This window comes from Rhinoderma darwinii, chromosome 2 (assembly GCF_050947455.1).
Source record: "Rhinoderma darwinii isolate aRhiDar2 chromosome 2, aRhiDar2.hap1, whole genome shotgun sequence".
NCBI lineage: Eukaryota > Metazoa > Chordata > Amphibia > Anura > Rhinodermatidae > Rhinoderma > Rhinoderma darwinii.
Window position 1 is genome coordinate 121626012 of NC_134688.1, and position 27407 is coordinate 121653418.

General features: G+C 43.6%; 1 protein-coding gene across 1 annotated transcript; it reads right to left on the reverse strand.

The window, feature by feature from the left end:
• Positions 1-7330: 7330 nt before the first annotated feature.
• NUDT15 (nudix hydrolase 15) lies at positions 7331-13155 on the reverse strand. The gene is made up of 4 exons (XM_075850223.1): positions 13046-13155; positions 12057-12266; positions 9037-9233; positions 7331-8013 (listed from the first exon to the last, which is right to left on the reverse strand). Exons 2-4 carry the CDS (start codon positions 12212-12214, stop codon positions 7883-7885), a joined length of 486 nt encoding a protein of 161 aa, XP_075706338.1. The 5' UTR covers positions 12215-12266; positions 13046-13155; the 3' UTR covers positions 7331-7882.
• Positions 13156-27407: the final 14252 nt, after the last annotated feature.

A 27407-nucleotide genomic window follows, 5' to 3' on the forward strand; every position in this document is an offset into this window, starting at 1 on the left:
TTTTCAGTTCAGTTCCCCTAAGTCCGGGTTCCCACCTAGATTAACCGCTGCCGACTTGTGTGGAAATTCTGCAGTATTTACATTAGCAGCAAAGTGGCTGTGATTTAGAAAATCTCACCCCCGCGCTGCGGAAAAAACTACAGCGTAAACTTTAATAAATTGACTTGTGGTGCGGAATTTAAATCCGCAGCATGTCAATTTATGCTGTGTTTTCGTTCCTGTCCTGTTGGAGGTTCGAAACAGAAAGCCATATGTGGCGACTTTTGTGGCGGAATCGCAGCGGTTCCGTCGCAAAAAATTGCAACTCGGGGGGAAAAAACAAACATACTTCTGCTTCGTTGACATCTGCGTCAGGGTGTCAACAAAGCCTTAGGGCTTGTTCATATCACCGTTGGATTCTGTCGGCTTAACCCCACTCAAGGGAAAGGCAAACGGAAACCCAAGCTTCCGTTTCCCTCACCATTAATATCAATGGTGACGGAAACCTAGCTAATGGTTTCTGTCTGTCACCATTGTGACAGAGTTCCGTTGTTCTTGACTGAACCAATAGCGCAGTCGACTGCGCTATTTATTCCGTCAAAACGACGGAAGCCTGTCACAACGGTGACAGACAGAAACCATTAGCTAGGTTTCAGTTACCATTGAGTTCATTGGTGAGGGAAACGGAGGCTGAGGTTTCCGTTTGCCTTTCGGCTGAGGCGTTAACCTGACAGACACCTCCGACGGAACCCTTCAGCGGAAAGCGACGGTGATGTAACCACAGCCTTACTCAGTACGCTCTCCTTCCTGCCGTCTCGCCTCCTGGGATGACGGTTCATCCCATGTGACCGCTGCAACCAATCGCAGGTTGCAGCGTCATATGGCCTGCAACGGCATCTTAGGAGGCCGGATTACATACAGAAGAGAGGGAGGGGTTAAGTATGAAAGTTTTTTTTGTTTTCCAGCGTTACTTTCCGCAGGTTCTAGGTTGGATACGCTGTGCAGCTTTTATGCAGCGTATATCACTTGTGGGAACACGGCCTAAAGTGGGAATTTTGTTTAATAGAATAGTAGGAAATTTATATAAAGGCAATGGTGCATATTTATCAAAGCAGTTCAGTTTTGCATTTCTACCGCATTGAAAGAATATCATTCTGACTGAGCACCACATTTATTAAGCCCCTGCCACTTTTTTGGCACTCTTAAGTCTTCTGAAAGGGCTTGTGAAAACGGACGGTGCACGGCACTTATACAGCTCCTTTAGTATAGATCCGTACAAGCTCCGTCAGACTCTGTACAGAAAGATTCTCCCATAGAAGCATTGCTTCTAGGGAGAACACCTCCATACCTATAGAGACTGATAAAGCATGACCCCATTTTTTTTTGTCAGATTTTGTATGAACCTGATAGAAAAAAAATAGCCCTTTGTATAAAATCTGAGACATACAGAGGTACAGTGGAGGGCTCATGCACCTATATGGAAGCCCTATTGTGGCTCTGTACAATGCAGGCATGTGCATGAGCCCTAAGTGTCAGAAAAGGAGGTTGTGACTTGTGAGCAAAAGATTTACCACTTTTTTTTCCCATATAGAAATGTGATAATGTAGCCCAGTAGCTATGCTATATTTCTCAATTGGATTGTGCCATGTTCGATGAATATGGCATACGCTACACTATAAAATTTGTAAATATTACTTCATGTAGGTTAAACATTTGAGAACTTTGTCTCTCCGAAAAAAAAACATTGCCAGGGAACTTTTATTGAGCGAAAAATAAATTAAATCCATTTTACCAGATCTACTTTAACCCCTTCCCGACATTTGACGTACATGTACGTCATGGAAAGCATTGACTTCCTGCAAAATGCCGTACATGTACGTCAAACGTTTGGCACCGGCTCAGAAGCTGAGCCGGTGCCATCATCACCGGATCTCAGCTGTATCTTACAGCTGACATCCGACTGTAACGGCGGGGACCGAAATTAGCTTCGATCCCCGCCATTAACCCCTTAAGTGCAGCGCTCAAACGCGATCGCTGCACTTAAGGTGTTTGCAGCTCATCGGAGCCCCAGCAATGAAATTGCCGGGGTTCCGGTGGCTGCAATGGCAACCGGAGGCCTAATACTGGCCTCCCGGTCTGCCTAGCACCGAAGCCGGTCAAGATCCGCCCGGCGGCGGAGCCTGATCGGCTTCCGTAGCTGCCGGCAAGATGGCGCCGGGTCAGGAGCTGATCCGGCGTCATCAGCGGTGGAGGTCAGCTGTACTGTACAGCTGACATCCACCTGTAACGGCAGGAACCGGAGCTAGCTCCGATCCCTGCCATTAACCCCTTCGATGCAGCAATCGAAAGCGATTGCTGCATCGTAGCGGTTACTAGCAGATCGCCAGCCCTGACAGGCAATCGGGACTGGCGACTGCTGTTATGGCAACAGGAGACACAATGGTCTCCTGCTCTGCCATTACGGAAGCCGATTTAGGCCCCGCCGGGAGGCGAAGCCTAAACGGCTTGCTGTCAGTGAATGACTGACAGATCTAATACATTGCACTACATAGGTAGTGCAATGTATTAGAAAAAAATAAATCTGACCGTTGGACCTTCAAGTCCCCTAGTGGGACTTGAGAAAAAGTGTAAAAAAAGTATAAAAAAGTGTAAAAAAAAGTGCAAAAAATAAAAGTTTGAAAACAATAAAAGTTTCAAGTAATCAAATAAAACACAATCCCCCTTTTACTCTTATCAAGTCCTTTACTATTGAAAAATAATAATAAACCATATGTATTTAGTATCGCCACGACCGTAACGACCTGAGGTATCAAAATATTATATTATTTATTGCACGCGGTGAACAGCGTAAAAAAACGCCGTAAAAAACGTTACCAGAGTTTCTGTTTTTTGGTCACTTTGCCCTACAAATATTACAATAAAAAGTCGCACGTATCCAAAAATGGTACCTATAAAAACTATAGCTCGTCCCGCAAAAAACAAGCCCTCATACACGTCCGTCGACAAAAAAATTAAAAAGTTATGGTTCTCACAACTTGGCGACAGAAAAAATACATTCTTTTTACAAAAGTTATTTTATTGTGCAAAAAGTTGTAAAACATAAAAAAGTGCTATAAATTAGGTATCGCCGGAATCGTACGGACCCGCAGAATAAAGTTAACATGTAGTTTATAATGCGTGGTGAACGCTGTATAAAAAAAACAAAAAAAGCTGTGCCAGAATTGCGTTTTTTTGTTTACCTGGCATCCCAAAAAATAGGATAAAAGGTGATCAAAAAGTCACATGTACCCCAAAATGGTACCAATAATAACTACAGCTCGTCCCGCAACAAACCAGCCCTCATACCGCTACGTCTATGAAAAATAAAATTAGTTATGGCTCCAATAAGTCAGGAAATAAAAAAATATGCAGTTGTGCCCGAGGGGAACATTTCTTCAGTTTCAAGAGGCGATTTATCAAGGACCTAAAATTAGGGAACCAGGAAGGGGAGAGCCCAAACATATCCGCTGGAAGCGACGGTGCCCGTATTATACCAGGACAACACTTCCCAGCAAAATTCCCCAAACTACAAAGGCGCGGAGTGTGGACCAAAAGGGGGATAAGAAATGACACCATTTATCAGTGCGACACCGGCCTGTGCAGAAACGATTGCTTCACAGCGTAACACACATCTATGGATTATTTTATTTTTTTTTATACCACCTGACTATGCCCCTTATATACTCCGCCCCGCTTACATGTACCCCCACATTATAAAACACCAGCAATACTCAAACAAATATAGTACCAAGCAAAATCCGCTCTCCAAAAGCCAAATGGTGCTCCCTCGGCCCTGAACCCTGCAGCGTCCCCAAACAGCAGTTTCCTTCGACATATATGGCATCGTCATACCCGGGAGAACCCTTTTAACAATTTTTGGGGTGTGTGTCTCCAGCGTCATAAGCTGGGCATGACATATTTGCCACTGAATGGCATATCTAGGGAAAAATATACATTTTTAATTTGCACCATCCACAGCGCATTCATTTATGGAAAAGACCTGTGGGTTGAAAATGCTCACTACACCCCTTAATAAATGCCTTGAGGGGTGCAGTTCCATAGTGGGGGTCACTTATCAGGGGTTTCTTTTTATTATTTCACATCTGAGCCTCTGCAGTTGTGAACCAATACTTTGTAAATCGCCAAATTAGGCCTCCACTCCGCATGGTACTCTTCACTTCTGAGCCCTGTCATATGTCCAGACAAAAGATTAGTGCCCCATGTAGGGTGTTTCTAAAACCGGGAAACACCGCATAATAATTAGAGAGCTGTCTTGTTATGGTGGCACAAGCCGGGCACCACATATTGGCATATCTATGGAAAAAAATCCCATTTTCACTCTGCAACATTGAGCGCACACTAATTTCTACAAAACACCTGCAGGGTTAAAATGCTTACTACACCCCTTGGTAAATGCATTGAGGGGTGTAGTTTCCAAAATGGGGTCACTTCTGGGGGGTTTCCACTGTTTTGGGCCCACAGGTGCCCAGAAACCAATCCAGCAACATCTGCACTCCAAATGGCGGTCCTTCCCATCTGAGCCCTGCGGTTTGCCCAAACAGCAGTTTATGACCACATATAGGGTATTGCCGTACTCGGGAGAAATAGCTTTACAAATGTTGGGTTCTTTTTTTCCTTTATTTGTTGAGAAAATGAAAAAATTTGCGCTAAAGCTACGTCTTATTGAAGAAAAAGGATTGTTTTTATTTTCACTGCCTAATTCTAATAAATTCTATGAAACATCTGTGGGGTCAAAATGCTCACTACACCCCTAGATGCATTCCTCAAGAGGTGTAGTTTCCTAAATGGAGTCCCTTTTTGGGCGTTTTCATTGTTTTGTCCCCTCAGGGGCTTTGCAAATGTGACCTGGCCTCCGCAAACCATTCCTGCTAAATGTGATCTCAAAAAGCCAAATAGTGCTCTTTCCCTTCTAAGCCCTGCCGTGTGTCTAAACAGCCGTTTATTACCACATGTGGGGTATTGTTTTACTCGGGAGAAATTGCTTTACAAATTTTGTGGTGCTTTTTCTCCTTCAGTCCTTCTGGAAATGAGAAAAAATTAGCTAAACCTACATTTTCTTTGAAAAAATGTAGATTATTATTTTCAGGGCCTACTTCCAATAATTTCTGCAAAAAAACTGTGGTGTCAAATCGCTCACTATACCCCTAGATAATTTCCTCAATGGGTGTAGTTTCCAAAATGGGGTCACTTGTGGGGGGTTTCCACTGTTTTATCCCCTCAGGGGCTTTGTAAATGTGACATGGCCTCCGAAAACCATTCCTGCTAAATGTGAACTCCAAAAGCCAAATAGCGCTCTTTCCCTTCTCAGCCACGCCGTGTCTCCAAACAACCGTTTATTACCACATGTGAGGTATTGTTTTACTCGGGAGAAATTGCTTTACAAATTTTGCGGTGCTTTTTCTCCTTTAGTCCTTGTGGAAATGAGAAAAAAAATCGCTAAACCTACATTTTCTTTGAAGAAATGTTGATTTTAATTTTCACGGCCTACTTCCAATAATTTCTGTAAAAAACCTGTGCGGTCAAAATGCTCACTACACCCCTAGATAATTTCCTTGAGGTGTCTAGTTTCCCAGATGGGGTCACTTTTGGTTGATTTTGACTGTTTTGGCACCGCAAGAGCCCTTCAAACCTGACATGGTGCCTAAAATATATTCTAACAAAAATAAGGCCCCAAAATCCACTAGGTGCTCCTTTGCTTCTGAGGCCGGTGCTTAAGTCCAGTAGCACGCTACGGCCACATGTGGGATATTTCCTAAAACTGCAGAAACTGGGCAACAAATATTGAGTTGCATTTCTCTGGTAAAACCTTCTGTTTTATAAAAAAAATTGTATTAAAAATGTATTTCTGCAGAAAAATATGAAATTTGTAAATTTCACCTCTACTTTGCTTTAATTCCTGTGAAATGTGTAAAGGGTTAAGACATTTTCTAAATGCTGTTTTGAATACTTTGAGGGGTGAAGTTTTTAAAATGGGGTGACTTTTTTGGGGTTTCTAATATATAAGGCCCTCAAAACCACTTCACAACTGAACTGGCCCCTGTAAAAATAGCCTTTTGAAATTTTCTTGAAAATGTGAGAAATTGCTGCTAAAGTTCTAAGCCTTGTGAGGTCATAGAAAAATAAAAGGATGTTCAAAAAACGATGCCAATCTAAAGTAGACATATGGGTGATGTTAATTAGCAACAATTTTGTGTGGTATAACTGCCTGTCTTACAAGCAGATACATTTAAATTGAGAAAAATGCTAATTTTTGCAATTTTTCGCTAATTTTTGGTGTTTTTCACAATTAAATACTGAACATATCGAGCAAATTTTGCCAGTAACATAAAGTCCAATGTGTCACGAGAAAACAATCTCAGAATCGCTTGCATAGGTGAAAGCATTCCGGAGTTATTACCACATAAAGTGACACATGTCAGATTTGAAAAATGAGGCTCTGTCAGGAAGGTCAAAAGTGGCTAAAGAGGGAAGGGGTTAATAGTGCCAGCTTAAGCGGGATTTAAAAAAACGATATAAAAGAAATGAATGGTCGTTAGGCAGACATTAGTGTCATGGCTCACTCCCTAGACAAGAATACGACTCAAAACATGCCAGCATTGCTGTCCTATCGTCTCCTGATTTAGGCCCCATGCACAAGACCGTAGATGCGCGCGCGTGTGCGTGTGTGTGTATATATATATATATAAAATGTGTAATACTTCTATTGCCCAAGGACAACTTCCTGTATATGTAGGGGAAGGTGTCAGTGCTGTAGAAAAGCGTAGCAAAAGATAGGACAGGGCCACTTTTTTTTTTGCTTTTTAAAGACCGTGCTCCCATACTTTATATAGAAGCATGGCCTGCAAGTGTGAGTGGCTGTCGGCGGCTGATAGTGCCCGTAATCATGGATCGGGATTATGGGCATATTCGTGTGCAGAGAGCCTTACCTAAAGAACTCTGTCATTGTGGAATCCACCTCCTGCGAGTACCCCCTTTACCTACTTCTGTGAACCTGCTATGCCAATGCAGATAAAGAATTTGAGGGAAGGCATCCAGTAAAGAAACATAGAAAATACAATACTCAGAAGAGCTTTCTCATCGCATGAGAGCATTGTGCCCCAAGGAATGCAGATTACTGTTAGTAGTTTATTTATAAGTAATATGGCTGTATCATTGCTACGTGAATGAGTTGCGTCTTTAGTGCCCATAACAAAACCGAATTATATTCTATTAGATCTGAAGACTCTCTTCCAGCAATGTCGTTGTCTTTGCCACTATGCATTTAGCAATGAAGGGACTGTAAAGAAGTAAATAATAAAAATGCATGTTACCGTGTTTATTTACTAAACGTCAATATACGTAATAACGTTATACTGCATCCAGTGTGTAAAGCATCGCTTGTATGGCGCTTTGGGCTAGCCCTGCATGATGAACATAACTATATTTGGGATCTGTGTGATGCAGAATGTAGGGGTGATGTATTGCAATAGGCGGTTGTGATATATGGTACACAAAAATATTGACTGTAATAAACTACCAGCTCTGTGCATGAGGCCCTAGGCACAGTCTATCCCACAGCACGGTGCGACTGTACGGTGCTTGTCGGTTGCCTAGAAGAACACGTGTACATACGACATCTGGAGGAGCAGGCCACGTGTGAAATCGGAGGTGTACAGAGATACAGTAAGAACGCACGCACGCACACTGTATTACAACTCAGGGGATGAACATTTGTGGAAACTGCTTTTTAGCAAGCTGGCTTTACAAATGCAATAACTAGTGATAAAATATCTATTTATATGAACCAGAGCATGAATATACTGTATAGTACAAAACACTGCAAAATCTAATGTCCAACAGCTGTTCACTGCTGTACTGGATGAAGATGATGAAAATCTTCACTAAAAGGGTCATATCCTTGCATTCTCAAACAGCACAAGGCCCAAAACAGTTGGTTGTTTGGTGGAAATTCTTCCCACTTGACCCAATTCCAGCCTGCAAAATAAAAGTAAATAGAAATGTTTATCCATAGTCCTTAGGGGCAGTTCACACGAAGGATTTTGCGTGGTGGGTCTTGCTGCAAAATCTGCTGCGGAATTATTCCTGCTGTTGGCAGGAAGGTTCCTCCTCTCATTGACTTCAATGGGAGGTTCGGGTGGAATCCGCCCTTAGGTCAAGCAGGACACTTCTTTTCCCGCTAGCTGAAAAAAATAATCAGCTAGTGGAAAAAAGAAGCGTTTAGCTCACATTGAAATTAATGAGAGGTGGAATCCGCTACAAATATCCTCCGTGTGGTGTTGATGACATTTTGAATTTCTATAGTATACAACATGTATGTACTTCTTTCTTAAAGGGATGCTCTACACTCATCTAAGGGCTCATGCACATGGCTGTATTACAGACCCGTGTTGTATGGATCTATAATACGGCAGCATAGAGTGTATGCAGGTCCTGTAAAGACCCATAGACTTTGTGTGCTGTGGTCGTGCGCACAGCTTTGCTATGCATGGGCCCTAATATTCAGATCTTATATTTGGATTATAGCCTATACTATAATGTACAGATGAATAAAGAAAAAAAAACTAAATCCTGGACATATCCAGCACACACGAGGATAAAAGAATTATATAACAAGTTTATTTAAATAATGTAATAGTTTAAAAATATTTTTATTCCGGTTAATGGCCGTAAGTACAAAGCCCCATAATAAAATGGAGCTCACGAAAGGAACCGGGCCAGATATATAAAGGAGCGATAATAGTGCAGCATGCAAATGACTCCATTTTCTTATAGGGCTTTGTACTTAGTCAGTGACCGGAAATTTTTTATTTTTAAGTTATTACATTATTTAAATAAACTTGTTATATAATTCTTTTATCCTAGTGTGTGCTGGATATGTCTGGGATTTTGTATTATCCACCCGGACGGCACCGTGCCATAATTATTGCAGTTACTCGGATATGTAATTTGGTTATTATTATTTCTTGTGTATAATGTACAGATGGTAACATTTCTTACCTTCATTTTTTTCAGGCTCTATGTTTGTAGGTTCTGATGGATAATTCAGGTCTACTTCTCCTTTCATTAGTATTGTAATGTAGTGGTAATTATGTTCAATACTGATTGAATTTACCACTGAAGCAAAGCGGACATTATTCAGGTGAAGTCCAGATTCTTCAAGAGTTTCACGCTCCGCACAAGCCTCCCAGCTTTCACTACAGAATAAAGATGTGGAACATAACATAATACAAATGAGGTGACAAGCATTGACTACTGATGGCTAATAGTTCTAGAGTATACCCCGAGGACCAAAAAATACTAATACAAAGGACGTTCACATACACCATATGGACAAAAGCATTATGCCACACCTACAGGTGTTTTATGACATCCCATTCTAAATCCATTGGCATTAATATGGACTTGGTCCCCCCTTTGCAGCTTAAGCAGCTTCTTCTTTTCTGGGAAGGCTTTTTACAAGATTATGGAGAGTGTCTGTGGGAATTTTTTATATTGATCCAGAAGACAATTTGTGAGGTCAGACACTGATGTTGGATGAGAGGGACTGGCTCATAATCTCTGTCCTAGTTTATCCCAAAGGTGTTTGATGTGTCTGAGGTCAGGGCTCTGTATGGGCCCAGTCATGTTCTTCCATACCAAACTCAGCCAACCATGACTTTATGGACCTTGCTTTGTGTACTGGGGCACAGTCATGCTGGAACAAGAAAGGGCCGAACCTCAAACTGATCCCACAAAGTTGAAGCATAAAATTGTCCATATTGTCTTAGTATGCTGAAGTATTACGATTTCCCTTCACTGGAATGAAGAGGCCTAGGGCAACCAATGAAACACTACCCCTTAGCATTATCTCTCTTCCAGCAAACGTTACAGTTGGCACAATGGAGTCAGGCAGGTAATGTTCTCCTGCCATTTGCCAATCCCAGACTTGTCCATAAGACTGCCAGATAGAGAAGCGTGATTCATCACTCCACAGAGCACGTTTCCACTGCTCCAGAGTCGGCGTGATTTACACCCCTCTATCCGACACTGGGCATTGTGCTTGGTGATGTAAGCCTTGTATGCAGCTGCTCGCCATGGAAACCCACTACATAAGGCTCTAGGTGCACAGTTTTTGTCCTGATGTTAATGTCAGAGGAAGTTTGGAGCTCTGCAGTTACTGAGTCAGCAGAGCGTTGGCGACTTTTACGCACTATGCGCCTGAGCACTCAGTGGCCCCACTCTGTAACTTTATGGCTTCGTGGCTGAGTTGCTGTAGTTCCTAAACGCTTCCACTTTGCAATAATACTATTACAGTTGATTGTGGAATATCTAGGAGGGAAGAAATGTCACAAACTAACTTGTTGCAATGGTGACATCCTATTACAGTAGCAGTGAGCTCTTTAGGATGAACCATTCTTTCTCCAATGTTAGTAGAGGCAGACTGCATGGCTAGGTGATTAATTGTATACACCTGTGGCAATTAGACTAAAGGATTAAGAGGTGTGTCCCAATACTTTTGTCCATATAGAGTAAATACAATGATAATTTTCCACTTAAAGAGGCTCTGTCACCACATTATAAGTGGCCTATCCCCTACATAAGGAGATGGGCGCTATAATGTAGGTGACAGCAGTGCTTTTTATTTAGAAAAACGATCTATTTTCACCACGTTATTAGTGATTTTAGCTTTATGCTAATTAGTTTCTTAATGCCCAAGTGGGTGTGTTTTACTTTTTGACCAAGTGGGCGTTGTACAGAGGAGTGTATGACGCTGACCAATCAGTGACCAATCAGCATCATGCACGTCTCTCCATTCATTTAGTCAGCGCATAGTGACCCTGCATTGTTCGCTATGTGCTGTCTTATACTGACATATTAATGTTACTGAAGTGTTTAGACAGTGAAAAGACATTCCTTCCAGCCAGGACGGGATGTCTATTCACAATCCCTGCACTTCGTTAACGTTTGTGTGGGACTTTCAGCAGAGCAAGCGTAATCTCGCTGTAACCTGTCATTTACAGCGTGATCTCGCGAGATTACACTTTCTCTGCTATAAATACCACACAAACGTTAGCAAAGTGTCGGGATTGTGAATAGGCATCCCGTCCTGTCTGGAAGGAATGTCTATTCACTGTCTAAACACTTCAGTAACGTTAATGTGTCAGTATAAGACAGCACATAACGAACAACGCGGAGTAAATTAATGGAGAGAAGTGAATGATGCTGATTGGTCAGCGTCATACACTCCTCTGTACATAGCATAAAGCTAAAATCGCTCATAACGTGGTAAAAATAGATAGTTTTCCTAAATAAAAAGCCTTACTGTCCCCTACATTACAGCGCTGATCTCCTTATGTAGGAGACAGGGCACTTATAATGTGGTGACAGAGCCTCTTTAAACGTTTTTTTTGTTTTGTTTTGTTTTTAAAGTTCCCTTCTATAGTTTAATCATTATTCCCACAAATGCATTCTATTCGGTCAGTAGAAACCACAGGCATTTCCTAGACAAGGTATTATATCAATCACTCAAACTATGATCGGCTTTGTAGTCTGAATACCTTGGTCGGGAATCGGGATACACATGGCTGTCTCCACTATGTGTAAGAGGAGTACCTTTAACATGGTTCTGTGACCCCCTAACAATATATACCGGCACTCCCACAATATTTAAAAAAATAAACTTGTCACGTAATCGTGGTAGGCAATCGATGGTCGCTATGATGATATCACTGTGAACTAGCACCCTGGTGACCCCTAGTGTGGGAACAGCGACATTACAATTTTTTATTATTGTGAACCTGTAAGAACATATTTCTAGGGATCGGAAAACCCCTTTATAATCTTCCAATTCAAGTTATTAATTTTAAAGCATTCCTAATAAATAATTCCGCCAGCATTATTTGCTTAGCACACCTCTAATATGCTTGGACTGATGCTTGGCAGCAGATGCCACAGACAGTGGGTGACAATACTGGATCTCCATGCCACTGTAAAGGGTGGCTACCTACTAATGTACTGCTAATAAAGGTTACTCATACCCAAACTCTAGGTGTCCTCCTGGAAGTTGATACATGCCTGCCCCTGGCGATCCTTTTGCTTTCCTTTGTCCGAGTAAAACACAGCCTGGATAGGAAGGGTGCGTGATAACAACACCAACTCCAACTCCGGGTCTACTGTTTGCGGAGGACTCCGACATTGTCCTTCAGAAAAGTAATGGAATATTTCTTCTGTGGGCTGTCGAAAAGCTTCTGTAACAAAAACATGTGAATGTAAACCATAGGAGTGATAGCACAAGATGAGTTCAGACTGCTTCTTCAATAGGATTCCCATGCCCACTAGAAATGAAAGACCGCCATGGCAGAGATATGGACCCGCCACGTCCAACGCTGGAGGTTCTATTTTTACATCCAGCGGAATACTTTCATAAAATGTATAGGTAAGGCTTCGTTCACGTCTGCGTTGGGACTCCGTTCGTGGGCCCCGTAGGAGCTTTCCGTCAGGGGAACCCATGAAGAGAATCCAAACTGAAACAAATGGAAACCAGAGGTTTCCGTTTGCATCACCATTGATTTCAATGGTGACGGATCCGCTGCAAATGGTTTCTGTTTGTCACCGTTGTGAAAGGGTTCCGTCGTTTTGAGGGATTCAATACCGTAGTCGACAGCAATTGAGAAATCTGCAGAATATTTTCCCCGTAGGAATAGAATGTAAGGTTTTACTAGGCAAAAACGGCACAAGTGACTGCAGCCTAGAGAATTCTGCCGCCTCTGCAGGGGTTAATATTGTATTATATTTATATTGCAAATCTCCCCAACCTCGGTGACTACTCCATATAACTCCACCCATTTTGGGTACAAAATATTGAGTACAGCTTTGCCAGCATGTGTTTGAGAAGCAGTGGTTTATAATAAGGTGTGAACACCGGGCTGTATGATACCCAATGCCAGCGGCAGACTACAACAGAATGCAGCAAACGAGAATGGACTCCAGTGCCAGGAATGAGGGATTTCCCGCCCCTTCCACATACCTGCACTTTATCCCCGAAGAAATATCGATCTCGCTCCACATCACAGGCGGCAACTACTCCACAGACTCCTTGTGAAATAAAGCCGGTTCTCTGAGCTGCATGGCGCTCGTCCGGCTCTAGGGGGCGGTGCATGTGACATCACTAGCATCATGGAGCAGGCAGTGTATGCGCGGGGAACAGTGCGTGGTGTACGGTGTGGTGTCATGTACCCAGGGGAGGGCGCCCATGTGTCCATTCCAGTCACTAGCCCGCGCTATATACAGCATGTCTCTATGTCATAGTTATGGCAGGGATACAGAATATAGTTTATCTATGAGATACTGGAGGGAAAAAAGCTCCATTCCTACCAAATAAACCACAGCCATGAAGACCTGGCCTGACAGAAGAGCTATACCGCCTACAGACAACGGACAGATATATATATAATTTTTCGGTATATAAAAATAATACAAATTTGAAAAATATAAAAACAAATTATCTTTTTTTTTAAATGATGTTTTAAATGTTATAGGTTGTATAAGATATGTCATTTTTTGTTTTATGACTTTTATTTATTAAAAACCTTTTGTTAAAAATAATAGTTTCATCTTTATTTTTTGAGTGCGTGTTTGTTGTTGCCCTATTATTTTATTAACCCTTTAACCCCTTAATGACCAGCCTATTTTAGACGTTAATGACCAAAACATTTTTTACGTTTTTCCATCGTCTCATTCAAAGAGCTATACACTTTTTATTTTTCCGTCGACATAGCTGTATAAGGTCTTGTTTTTTGCGGGACAAGTTGTAATTTTTAATAGCACCATTTTGGGGTTCATAGAATTTATTGATTATCTTTTCTTAACTTTTTTTTGGGGGGGAATAGAAAAAAAACAGCAATTTCGCCACACTTTTTTGCATCCTAAATTTACGCCGTTTACCGTGTGTTATAAATAACACAATAACTTTATTCAGCGGATTGTCGCGATTGCAACGATACCAAATTTGTATAGTTTTTGGATGTTTTACTACTTTTACACAGTGACAACACTTTTTTTTCAAAATTATTTGTTTTTGTGTCTCCATATTTGAAGAGTCTTTTTTTTTGCGGGAAGACTTGTAGTTTTTATCGGTACCATTTTGGAGTGGATGCGACTTTTTGATCACTTTTTATCAAATTTTTTTAAGTCTGGATTCAAAGAAAACAGCAATATTTGCATGTTTTTTATTTTATTTTTTACGACGTTCACCGTGCGGGTTAAATGATGTAATAAGTTTATAGTTGGGGTCGTTAAGGACGCAGCGATACCAAATATGTGTAACTTTTTTACTTTATTTTTTTTGTTAATAATAAAGCAGTTCGTAAGGGGGAAAAAGTGGGTTTTTCATTTATTTATTTATTTATTTTTTCACTTTTTATTAAACTTTTTTTTCACTTTTTTACTAGTCCCACTAGGGGACTTCACTATGCGATAATCCGATCACTATTATAATACACTGCAATACTTCTGTATTGCAGTGTATTATGCCTGTCCGTGTAAAACCGACAGGCATCTGCTAGGTCATGCCTCCATCATATGAGCGGCACATCTCCTTGTTTACACAGTGCAATGTGCTGCCGGCAACAATAATATTTCTGGCTGCATAAACGATAGTCAGCCAATTAACCACTTCCTGACCAGGCCCATTTTTACGTTTTAGCCATGTGCCAATTTAAAAGGAAATTGTTCTATTATTTTTCCAACCCACATGTATTTGGTCTTGTTTTTCGCAGACATATTTTACTTTTTTTTTAAAATATGGAAGGCAAAATGGAAAAAAAAATATAAAAAAATGTGAATGTGTGATTTTAGGTGATTTTTTTTTACATCTGGTGCATGCCACTGGGTAAACACACATGAATACATATTTGGCCACTTCTGCCGACTTCAACGATACCATATATGTGCGCATTTCTTACACGCTGGGCGCAAGGTGGCGCTTACAATGAATAACGGGCAAACTGGCTTTTAGAGAAAACATTTCCAAAGCTGGTTTGCTGACACCTTACGAACATTACAGATGTTGTGGCGTTTCCAGTCCACAAAAACTGATGGCCTATCCTCAGGATAGGCTATCAAAATCTGATCGGTCAGGGTCCAACACTCGGCTCCCCAGTTGATTGGCTGTTGAAGGGGCTGCGATGCTTGTACGAGCGCTGCTTCCCCACCATTTCCTTTACTGCTCACACTGCGAATTACGGACACACTTGTAGCGGCGGTTCACAGTTTTACAGCCTTCTCCCATTCAAGTGTATACTGTAATACTGTGAACCACCGCTACAAGTGTGTCCGCGATTCGCAGTGTGCACAGTAAAGGAAATGAAGGGCAAGCGACGATCGTACGAGCATCGCGGCCCCTTCAAAACAGCTGATCGGCGGGGCTGCAGGGAGTTGGGGCATCACTTATCCTGAGGATAAGCCATCAATTTTTGTGGACTGGAAAACCCCTTTGACACCCCAAAAATGATTATTTTATGGAAAGTAGACCCCAGGGTATTAATTTAACGACATATCAAAGATTTTAAAATCTGCCGTGTAAAATGTCTTCAGCATGCAGATGAGTTTTGGAAAATCTCATCTACTTGCCTTGTACTGTAATCCGCTGCAGACTTTGCCTGCGCAAATCCACAGGTAAAATTTGCAGTGAATTCACCACATCTTACGTCACCCTAAGGCTCAGTTCAAACAGAGTTTTTTGGGGCTGATTTGGACGTATAAAACAGCGTCGGAATCAGTGCCAATATACGGCCGAAATTGTTGTTTTTTTCCCGGGCAGCTGGGAGGCAGAAAAAGTGTTTGAAAAAAATGCAGGCAGGTCAAAATCTGCCTCATAATTCCTTCAGAAATTTTGAGTCAGATTTTTTTCTGCCTGCAAAATACTCCGTGTTTAGTTACATGGTGACTTTGGCCACGACACAGGTCGTCCGACCAAAGATCGCTATGTCCCATATCCTACACCGCAAGTAATGAAAGTCAATGTGGTTGAGTTGCGACCTGCAAATATCTGCAACACGACAGTTTGGATTTCTTGCAACTGTCATGTCGTGGCAACTTGCGCGTTGCAACACAACCACATTGACTTTTATTACATACAATGTAGACTACAGGACATATCGATCTTTGGTCGGTCGACCGGTGTCGTGCGTGGCCAAAATGTATTTATAGAGAAAAATTTTATTGACAAAAAAAAAAGTGTGCGTGTGTGTTTTTTTTTTTTTTACATTACATTATTCTTCTCCCTTTCTGTCAGTCTGACAGAGAGGGAGAAGATGCAACTGCTGATCGCTGTGACAGGCTCTGACCAGAGACCACTCTGAAGCTCGGTGATACAGCTGTCTCTAGACAGCTGTATCATGGTGCTCCTTACGGTCGGCACGCATGTGATCGCTGTGACCGGCTGTCACAGCGTTCACATAGCTGAGCCCCTTACCGTCAGCGCGTAAGCGCTGCTGGGAGGCGCAATGTGATCGCTGTGACATGCTGTCAACTGTATCACAGAGGTCCTCACCAGGGGCGTAGCTAAAGGCTCATGGGCCCCGATGCAAAAGTTCTTATCCCCCCCCCCCCCCCCCCGCATACTTCTCACGGCCGACGGTCCGTAGCTTCCAACTGCATCGCTGGGTCTCTTAAGTGACCTAACAATGCAGCACTAGCAGCCAGGGGCGTCACTAAGGACTTAAAATGTCAGGGGAAATAGCCCCAATACATATGTGTCCGCCCAAAAAAAATGTGTGTATGTGTGTGTGTGTGTGTGTGTATAGGAGACAGCATAGCATATCTATAGCACTACGACCCTATAAACTATTGATAGGATTAGATACAGTGGCTCAGCAGACAGTATCACACATGATAGGATTATATACAGTGGCTCAGCAGACAGTATCACACATGATAGGATTAGATACAGTGGCTCAGCAGACAGTATCACACATGATAGGATTAGATACAGTGGCTCAGCAGACAGTATCACACATGATAGGATTAGATACAGTGGCTCAGCAGACAGTATCACACATGATAGGATTAGATACAGTGGCTCAGCAGACAGTATCACACATGATAGGATTAGATATAAGGCCCAGCAGACAGTATCACACATGATAGGATTAGATACATTGGCTCAGCAGACAGTATCACACATGATAGGATTAGATACAGTGGCCCAGAAGACAGTATCACACATGATAGGATTAGATACAGTGGCTCAGCAGACAGTATCACACATGATAGGATTAGATATAAGGCCCAGCAGACAGTTTCACACATGATGGGATTAGATACAGTACCTCAGAAGACAGTATCACACATGATAGGATTAGATACAGTGGCTCAGAAGTCAGTATTACACATGATAGGATTAGAGATAGGGCCCAGCAGACAGTATCACACATGATGGGATTAGATACAGTAGCTCAGCAGACCGTATCACGCATGATAGGATTAGATACAGTGGCTCAGCAGACAGTATCACACATGATGGGATTAGATACAGTACCTCAGAAGACAGTATCACACATGATAGGATTAGATACAGTGGCTCAGCAGACAGTATCACACATGATAGGATTAGATACAGTGGCTCAGCAGACAGTATCACACATGATTGGATTCGATACAGCAGCTCAGCAGACAGTATCACACATGATAGGATTATATACAGTTGCTCAGCAGACAGTATCACACATGATAGGATTAGATACAGTGGCTCAGCAGACAGTATCACACATGATAGGATTAGATACAGCAGCTCAGCAGACAGTATCACACATGATAGGATTAGATACAGTGGCTCAGCAGACAGTATTACACATGATAGGATTAGATACAGTGGCTCAGCAGACAGTATTACACATGATTGGATTAAATACAGCAGCTCAGCAGACAGTATCACACATGATAGAATTAGATACAGTGGCTCAGCAGACAGTATCACGCATGATTGGATTAGATACAGCAGCTCTGCAGACAGTATCACACATGATAGGATTATATACAGTGACTCAGCAGACAGTATCACACATGATAGGATTAGATACAGTGGCTCAGCAGACAGTATCACACATGATTGGATTAAATACAGCAGCTCAGCAGACAGTATCACACATGATAGAATTAGATACAGTGGCTCAGCAGACAGTATCACGCATGATTGGATTAGATACAGCAGCTCTGCAGACAGTATCACACATGATAGGATTAGATACAGTGGCTCAGCTGACAGTATCACACATGATAGGATTAGATACAGTGGCTCAGCAGACAGTATCCCACATGATTGGATTAGATACAGCAGCTCAGCAGACAGTATCATACATGATAGGATTAGATACAGTGGCTCAGCAGACAGTATCACACATGATAGGATTAGATACAGTCGCTTAGTAGACTGTATCACACATGATAGGATTAGATACAGTGGCTCAGCAGACAGTATCACACATGATTGGATTAAATACAGCAGCTCAGCAGACAGTATCACACATGATAGGATTAGATACAGTGGCTCAGCAGACAGTATCACACATGATTGGATTAGATACAGCAGCTCAGCAGACAGTATCACACATGATAGGATTAGATACAGTGGCTCAGCAGACAATATCACATATGATAGGATTAGATACAGGGCTCAGCTCTCTGACATTGCGGCTCCAGCGCTGGACCCAGGAAAGGTAAGAATAATAATTGTTTTGCTTTTTTATGTGTTACTAATTATTTTTGTGTGTTTGTGTTTTTTTACAAGTTCGGTTTTTGGACTACGTCGGGTTCGAGGACGACTTCAATGACAGCGTTTTTTTATTCTCATTAAAATGGTTAATGGGGGTTGTGTTTTTTTATTTCAATAAAATATTTTTTCTATGTGCTTGCATTTTTTTAAACTTTATTATTACCGCCTTAGTAATGGCCGCTGGCTGATTGACAACCTCCATTACTAAGGCGGGGCATAATGTTAGCAGGTGCAGAGGCGAACACTAACCCCCATTATTACCCCGGTACCCACCGCCACCAAGGGTGCCGGGAAGAGCCGGGTACGAACCAGTACCCGACCATCTGCAGTGACGGTTAGGCACCGGGGCGGCCGCAGGCTGGTAGTATTAGGCTGGGGAAGGCCAAAAACAGTGGCTCCTTCCACCCTGGTAATGCTGCCTGCTGCTGCTGTGTTGTATCTGGCTGGTTATGAAAAATGGGGGGGACCCCACATCGTTCTTTCCAATTCTTTTTTATTTTATTTTTTTTAAATGACGTGGGGTCCCCCCATTTTTCATAACCAGCCAGATACAATAAAGCAGCAGCAGGCAGCATTACCAGGATGGGAAGGGTCACTGTATCTGGCCTTTCCCAGCCTGTTAATACCACCCTGCGGCCACCCCATTGCCCGACTATCACTACAGATGGTCAAGTACTGGATTGTACCCGGCTCCTCCCAGCACCCCTGGTGGCGGTGGGTACTGGGGTAATAAAGGGGGTTAGTGTTAGCCTCTGCAGCGACTAACACTAAGCCCCGCCTTAGCAATGGACGCTGTCAATCAGCCGGCGGCCATTACTAAGGCGGTAGTAATAAAGTTTAAAAAAAAACCACAAAGACATAGAAAAAATATTTTATTGAAATTTAAAAAAAAAACACACAACCCTCATTAACCATTTTATTGATAGTAAAAAAAAACCTCATCGAAGTTGTCCTGGAATCCAACGTAGTCCAACAGGCTTAGATACAGTGTCCAGCAGAGAGTAATATCATACAGTAATACAGGGCCCATCACACAGGATTACACATGGGCCATGTATCTAAGCCTACCATGTGATTGGCTTAGATACAGGACCCAGCAGACAGTATCACACAAGCTGTGATCCTGTCTCATGGGCCCTCTAAGACTGCTACATCGTAGGCTTAAAGGACTTGTCCAGTCCCTAAACATTGATGGCCTATCCTCAGGATAGGCCATCAATAGCTGATGTGTCGGGTCCGTCTCCCGGGACCCGCCAATAAGCTGTTTTGAAGGGGCTGCAGCACTCGTACGAGAGCTGCTTCCCCTTCATTTCACTTACTCGCTCACACTGTGAATCGCCGACACGGATTCACAGTGTGACCGGAATGAAGTGACCGGAATGAAGGGTAAGCAGCTCTCGTACGAGTGCTGCGGCCCCTTTAAAACAGCTGATTGGCCGGCTCCCGGGAGTTGACCCCGCCAATCAGCTTCAGCAGACAGGGATATTAATCTTACCCTCTTCTTCAGCAGCGACGGGAGCTCTTTCCTGACTCCATTCATCATGATGTTGTGCGCGGCGCATAGCGTTGTGACGTCATGCGCTGCGCACAATGCTGTGACGTCAGGACTTCCGCTGCGCTCCGGAACCAGGAAGGTAAGTACTGTCAGTTACTATCGTAACAGGGGCCCGCGGCCCGAGTTATTATAGTAACTTTTTATTGATTTGGTGCGGGGGGCTTCGGGGCCTGGTCGCAACTGCGACCACTGCGACCACTATAGCTACGCGACTGGTCCTCACAGTCGGCGCTTAAGCGCTGCTGTTAGGAGCAATGGGATCGTTGTGACATGTTGTCACAACGATCACATGACCAGAGACCACACTGAGTGGTCTCCGGTTGAAGTTCCATGATACAGCTGTCCAGAGACAGCTGTATCATGGAGCTAAATGTCGCCGGAGAGCGTCAATCCTGCTAACTCTGCAGGACGTTCTGGAAGGCACACATGAACACTCATTTGCCCTATAATTGGCCCATGTAAAAGGGCTTTAATTAAATAAATGTGGAAGTATGAGCTAACTTTTGATTTACGTGAAAGAGTGGGCGCTGTTATGGAAAACTAACCTGGATAAACAGCAGGAAATTAATATTATACTGTTCTGTATTTGTACTTTTACAGTATTTGTTCCAGTCAAATGATTTGCCAGATCCTTGTTTTATAAATGTTCTGATAAAAAAAATGCATTATATTTTTCTGTGACCATATTACATTCATGAATCCATTCTGCATTATGCAGAGATCTTATCGTACTTTTTATACAAGCAGTGGTCGCTCGATGAAACATATGCACATTAATACACTGACCTGAGACATCAAGCAGTATGGATAATGTTTGTTAACAAAGGCAATGTTGTGACAGTAAAACCTGCAAGAGGAAATTAACACAGCACTAACACGCTGTGCAGTCATATTGCATAAAACATGTGTTTTTTTACTGTTAAATTAACTTATTGCAACATATTATTTTAGACCTCAAAACCTGGCCTGATTTTTCATTAGGAAGGCTTCGGCTGGGTTCACACAACCTATTTTAAGGCGTAAATGAGGCGTTTTACACCTCGAATTACGCCTGAAAACACGGCTCAAATACGTCGGCAAACATCTGCCCATTTATTTCAATGGGTTTGCCGACGTACTGTGCCAACGACCTGTAATTTTACGCGTCGCAGTCAAAAGACGGCGCGTAAAATAACAGCGTCGTCAAAGAAGTTCAGGACACTTCTTGGGACGTAATTTGAGCCGCTTTTCATTGACTTCAATGAAGAACAGCTCCAAATTACGGCCGTAATTGACGCCTCGCAAAAAGCGAGAATGAGCAATTACGTCTGAAATGCAGGAGCTGTTTTCTCCTGAAAACAGCTCCGTAATTTCAGCCTTAATTGTCGATATCGTGTGCACATACCCTTATGGTCGGCCCCGTGGGAAATTGCACCTACTCCTAAGGGTCTGGTCGGATTACTCTTCATGCATTGAGAATTGGTGCAGTGGTCACCATTCAGTACTCACACTTTTCAGCTATAACATTGAAACCACTGACAGGGGAAGTGAAAAACATTGATTATCAATGTCGGCTGTCAAGGGGTGGGATATATTAGGCAGCATGTATATAGTCAGTGCTTGATGTTGATGTGTTGGAAGCAGGAAAAATGGGCAAGAATAAGGATCTGAGCAACTTTGAAAAGCGCTAAATTGTGATGGCTAGACAACTGGGTGAAAGCATCTCCAAAACGGCAGATCTCGTGGGGTGTTCCTGGTATGCAGTGGTTAGTACCTACCAAAAGGGGTCCAAGGAAGAACAATCAGTTAACCGACTACAGGCTCATAGGCGCCCAAGGCCCACTGATGCTTGTGGGGAGCAAAGGCTACCTCCTCTGGTCTGATTCCACAGAAGAGATACTGTAGCTCACATTGCTGGAAAAGTCAATGCTGGCTATTATAGAAAGGTGTCAGAATACACAGTGCATGGCAGCTTGTTGCGTTTGAGGCAGCGTAGCTATATGCCGATCAGAGTGCCAATGCTAACCACTGTCCACTGCTGAAAGCACCTACATTGGTCATGTGAGCATCAGAACTGCACCATGGAGCAATGTAAAAAGGTTGCCTGGTCTGATGAATTATGTTTTCTTTTACATCATGTGGACAGCCGGGTGCGTTTGTGTCGCTTACATGGGGGTGAGATGGCACCAGGATGCATTTTGAGAAGAAGGTAAGCTGACGGTGTAATGCTCTGGGTAATGTTCTGCTGGAAAACCTTGGTTCCTGGCATTCATGTGGTTGTTACTTTGACACGTACCACCTACCTAAACATTCTCACAGACCAAGTATTGGTCATGATGGGAACGGTATTCCCTAATGGCAATGGCTCCTTTTTTGAGCAGGATAATGCGCTCTGTCACACTGCAAAAATTGTTCAGGAATGGTTTGAGGAACATGTCAAAGAGTTCAACATGTTGAGTTGGCCTTCAAAATTTCCAGATCTTAGGTGATGCTATGGGGCAGATTTATTTATAATGTCTTAATTGTGCACAGCTTAAAAGTAGATGAGACAGGCAGAAGATGCGCCATACTTATTACTGTGACACACACTATGAGATAGATTTGACGCATCTTGGTAGACATGTGAGATGCTTTTCTTTTGTTTAAGCCACCTCTTGGCTGTCTTACTTTATTTTGCGCCAAAATTATGGCGCAGAACATTATTAAATCTGGCTGATTTTTTAAGTCCATTTAGCCCTTTCCTAGACACTTTACAAAATTGTCTAGTGGGACGCAAAAAGTGTCTAAAACACAGAAAAATGTGGGGCATGACATGTGCGCTAGTTCTTTGGCTCAGATTTAACTAGAATTGTGGCGCACTTACAATAGTAAATCTGCCCCTGTGTCTTCTCCAAGCCCTATGCTCTGATCACTGCTGTAATCTATGGCCTAGTCTAGTACATCTATGGCTACAATTACACTTTGGTTAATTTCTGCGACACTATTTCCAACACATGCGAGTATGCAGGGCTGACCTTAGGGGTGTGCGACCTGTGCCATTGCATAGGGTGCATCACTCCAGCAGGTGGAAGGGGGCGCTGCGCTGGCTCCCTTCCCCTCCTTGTTTCAGAAGCGCCCAGGCCCGGCGACTCAGCAGTCGCCTTTCCGTCCGGGCGCTTCTTCACTCAGTGGTGTCGCTACCGCTGTAGCAGCCATAGCGGCTGCTAGCGGCGACACCGGGCATGAGGGCGCCCGCGCCGGGCCCCCATATGGATGGCGGTGCTGCTAGCAGCCGCTGCGGCTACTACAGCGGTAGCGACACTACTATAGCAGAGCAGGGAGGTATCTCCCTGCTCTGCTATCTACTAGCGCTACTGTTGCTCCCTGATGGAGCGGAATCCCCGCGTGGCCAGGGATTCTGTTCCTGCAGCGCTCCGCTTGATGTCTCTGTCCATATATGGACAATGACATCAGAGGTAACTCCTGAAGCGGAATCCCCGTCCACAGCGTTGCCGTTGCTCAGACCGGGAATTCCACTCCAGGAGAAGCCAATGACGTCACTGTCCATAAATGGACACACACGACAGGGGAGCTACAGTGGCGCTATCTACAGGAAGGGGGAGGGTGCTATCTACAAGTGGGCTGTGTGGCACTACCTACAATGCAGTTGTGGGCTGTGTGGCACTACCTACAAGGGGGCTGTGTGGTACTACCAACAATGGGGCTATGTGGCACTACCTACAAGGGGGCTATGTGGCACTACCTACAAGGGGGCTGTGTGGCACCATCTACAAGGGGGATGTGCGGCAGTACCTACCAGGGGTTGTCTGGAACTGCCTACCAGGGGGCTGTTGTGTGGCACTCCCTACTAGGGTGCTGTGTGGCACTACCTACAGGGTGCTGTGTGGCACTACCTACAGGGGGCTGTGTGGCACTATCTACAGGGGGCTGTGTGGCACTCTCTACAGGGGGCTGTGTGGCAGTCTCTACCGGAGGCTGTGTCGCACTCTCTACAGGGTGCTGTGTGGCACTATCCACCAGGGTGCTGTGTGCCACTACCTACAAGGGGCTTGTGGCACTCTCTACCAGGGGCTGTGTGGCACTCTCTACAGGGTGCTGTGTGGCACTCTCTAGAGGGTGCTGTGTGGCACTACCTACCAGGGTGCTGTGTGGCACTACCTACAGGGGGCTGTGTGGCACTATCTACAAGGGGGCTGTGTGGCACTATCTACAAGGGGGCTTTGTGGCACTATCTACAAGGAGGATATGCGGCATTACCTGCAAGGGACTGTGTGGCACTACCTAGAAGGGGCTGTGTGGCACTACCTACAAGGGGCTTGTGCCACTCTCTACCAGGGGCTGTGTGGCACTCTCTAGAGGGTGCTGTGTGGCACACTCTAGAGGGTGCTGTGTGGCACTACCTAACAGGGTGCTGTGTGGCACTACCTACAGGGGGCTGTGTGGCACTATCTACAAGAGGGCTGTGTGGCACTATCTACAAGGGGAGTGTGTAGCACTATCTACAAGGGGGCTTTGTGGCACTATCTACTAGTGGGATGTGTGGCATTACCTGCAAGGGGCTGTGTGGCACTACCTACATGGGGCTGTGTGGCTCTACCTACAAAAGGCTGTGTGGCACTACCTACAAGGGGCTGTGTGGCACTACCTACAAGGAGCTGTGTGGCACTATCTACAGGGGGAATATGTGAGTGGCGGTTTGATGGTCATTTTACTGTGAGTGGGGGGCTGATGGTCATTTTACTGTGAGTGGGGAGCTGATGGTCATATTACTCTGAGTGGGGGGCTTATGGCTATTTTACTGTGAGTGGCGGGCTGATGGTCATTTTACTGTGAGTGGGGGGCTGATGGTCATTTTACTGTGAGTTGGGGGCTGATGGTCATTTTACTGTGAGTGGGGAGCTGATGGTCATTTTACTCTGAGTGGGGGGCTTATGGCTATTTTACTGTGAGTGGCGGGCTGATGGTCATTTTACTGTGAGTGGGGAGCTGATGGTCATTTTACTCTGAGTGGGGGGTTTATGGCTATTTTACTGTGAGTGACGGGCTGATGGTCATTTTACTGTGAGTGGGGGGCTGATGGTCATTTTACTGTGAGTGGCGGGCGGATGGTCATTTTACTGTGAGTGGCGGGCAGATGGTCTTCAAGTGGTTTCCACCTCTGAGCCCCAATTGAAATTAATAGGAGGCAAAAAATACCTGCGTCGCCCATTTGGTGCTTTTTTTTCCCTGCGTCTTTTGCATTAGCTTCAACGGCTTAAGATAAAACTTTTTTGCCTTACAAAAAACGCTGTGTGAACATACCCTACGAGTGTAGTGCTCGTTTTTAGCTGTTTTCTGTTTTTCTCTGAACAATTTTTGGTATGGGTGCCCTGAGTAAATTTTATTTTTCCAGTGGTGCCTCGAGTCCGAAAAGGTTGGGAAACTCTGTACCAGGCTACAGGATCGCACCGGCCCGGAGCAGCTCATTTCTCCGTGGGAACGGGGCCTAGGTGAGTACAATTTTTGTTTTTGTTTGGGGGCAGTGTCTACAAGGAGGATGTGGGGAATTATGGCACTGTCTATAGGGAGGCTGTATGGCACAATCTACAGGGGGGCACTATCTACAAGGGGGGGGGCTATGTGTGGCAGCCAGGGGAGGGGGGCATTATACTGTGTGGGGGCCACTAAGCAGAGATTATACTGTGTAGGGGTACTACAGGGGCATAATACTGTGGGCACAAAATACTGTGTCATTGAAGGTGTTGTAATATATTATACTATGAAATATTATTATTATACTATATGGAGGCACTAAAGGCGCATTATACTGTGTGGGGGCACTATACTTTTTTTATGGGGCATTTTTTTTATGATGTTGGTAGGGCGTCGAAAGATCATTTCGCACGCGGTGCCATCTATTGTAAGGCCGGCCCTGCGAATATGTCTAAAAAGAGAGTTTATTTATATTTGGCGAAACAGCTTTGTAAGTTTATCAGTATTTTCTTACCTGGCCTTGTTGATGAATGTGGTGTGTGCTGGCACAATGTGCCAGTATTAATAAATCTTCCACCAATGCATTCTGGCTGTTTCCCGCTTAGTGTTTATTCAAACAGGCGTGCAGTCACCACAGTATTGCGATGCAGTTTACGGATGCATAGCTTTTACAGATAAAACACATTGAAACACAATACCTGCTCATGTGAACAAACCCTTATATCCTGGAGAGCAGCAAACTATAATCTGAGTTCACTGCCGCTGTTAAAGGCTACGTATGTTAACAAGAGTGCGTGTTTTTAGGTCTATTCTGCAAAAAGGTGAGATGATACTGGAGCTTAATCTGCAAAAAAATGACTTAACTGTTTAACAGCATAATATTTTAGAACAGGAGGCTATTATGTGTTCTCCATTTTTTATGGCGCATAGTACAGGAGGTCAGGAGGAATAGCAGAATAGTCCACATGTATTTTCTTAATGCATTTTTGGGAATAAAAGTTGAACTTTTTCTGTGAAGTATTTTTTGAAATACAGTATTATGCATTTTTTTACACCATATTTTGTCATGTAATAGCGACATTTTTCGAACATAATCACCTATGACATAATACACAGAGAGGCACTGCTTTAAAAGGTGAATAACAAAAAAAAAAAGACTAGAAGGCTGGGACTACACAGTTGCACGAATCACATTAAAATGGTGACTTCAATTGTTCCCTATAGGGAAAACGCCACAAACCGCCTTCCAACTATCAAAACTGTTGCAACGCGGTCAGACTTTATGCGGTAGTTGCGAAGTCAACCACAAGATAGTGGCCCACAACTTCATGTCTCGGTGTTGACCTAGGCTTTATATCGTACATAAATGTATGGCTCCTAGCTGGAATGGAATTAACTTTTGCAAGTGGTTTATTTATTTTAGGAATGTAAATTTTGGTTGTTATGATTTACTGCACTTCACTTTACCACCGCTGTAGGCAATAACCAAGAACTTGTACTGGCTACCATAGAGTATGACCTTCTACCTAGAATGTGAGACAGAGCGTCTATGTAACTAAAAGATCCCTGCGGCGCTATAGGCTGGCATCTCTATGACACTGGCGGTTGCGT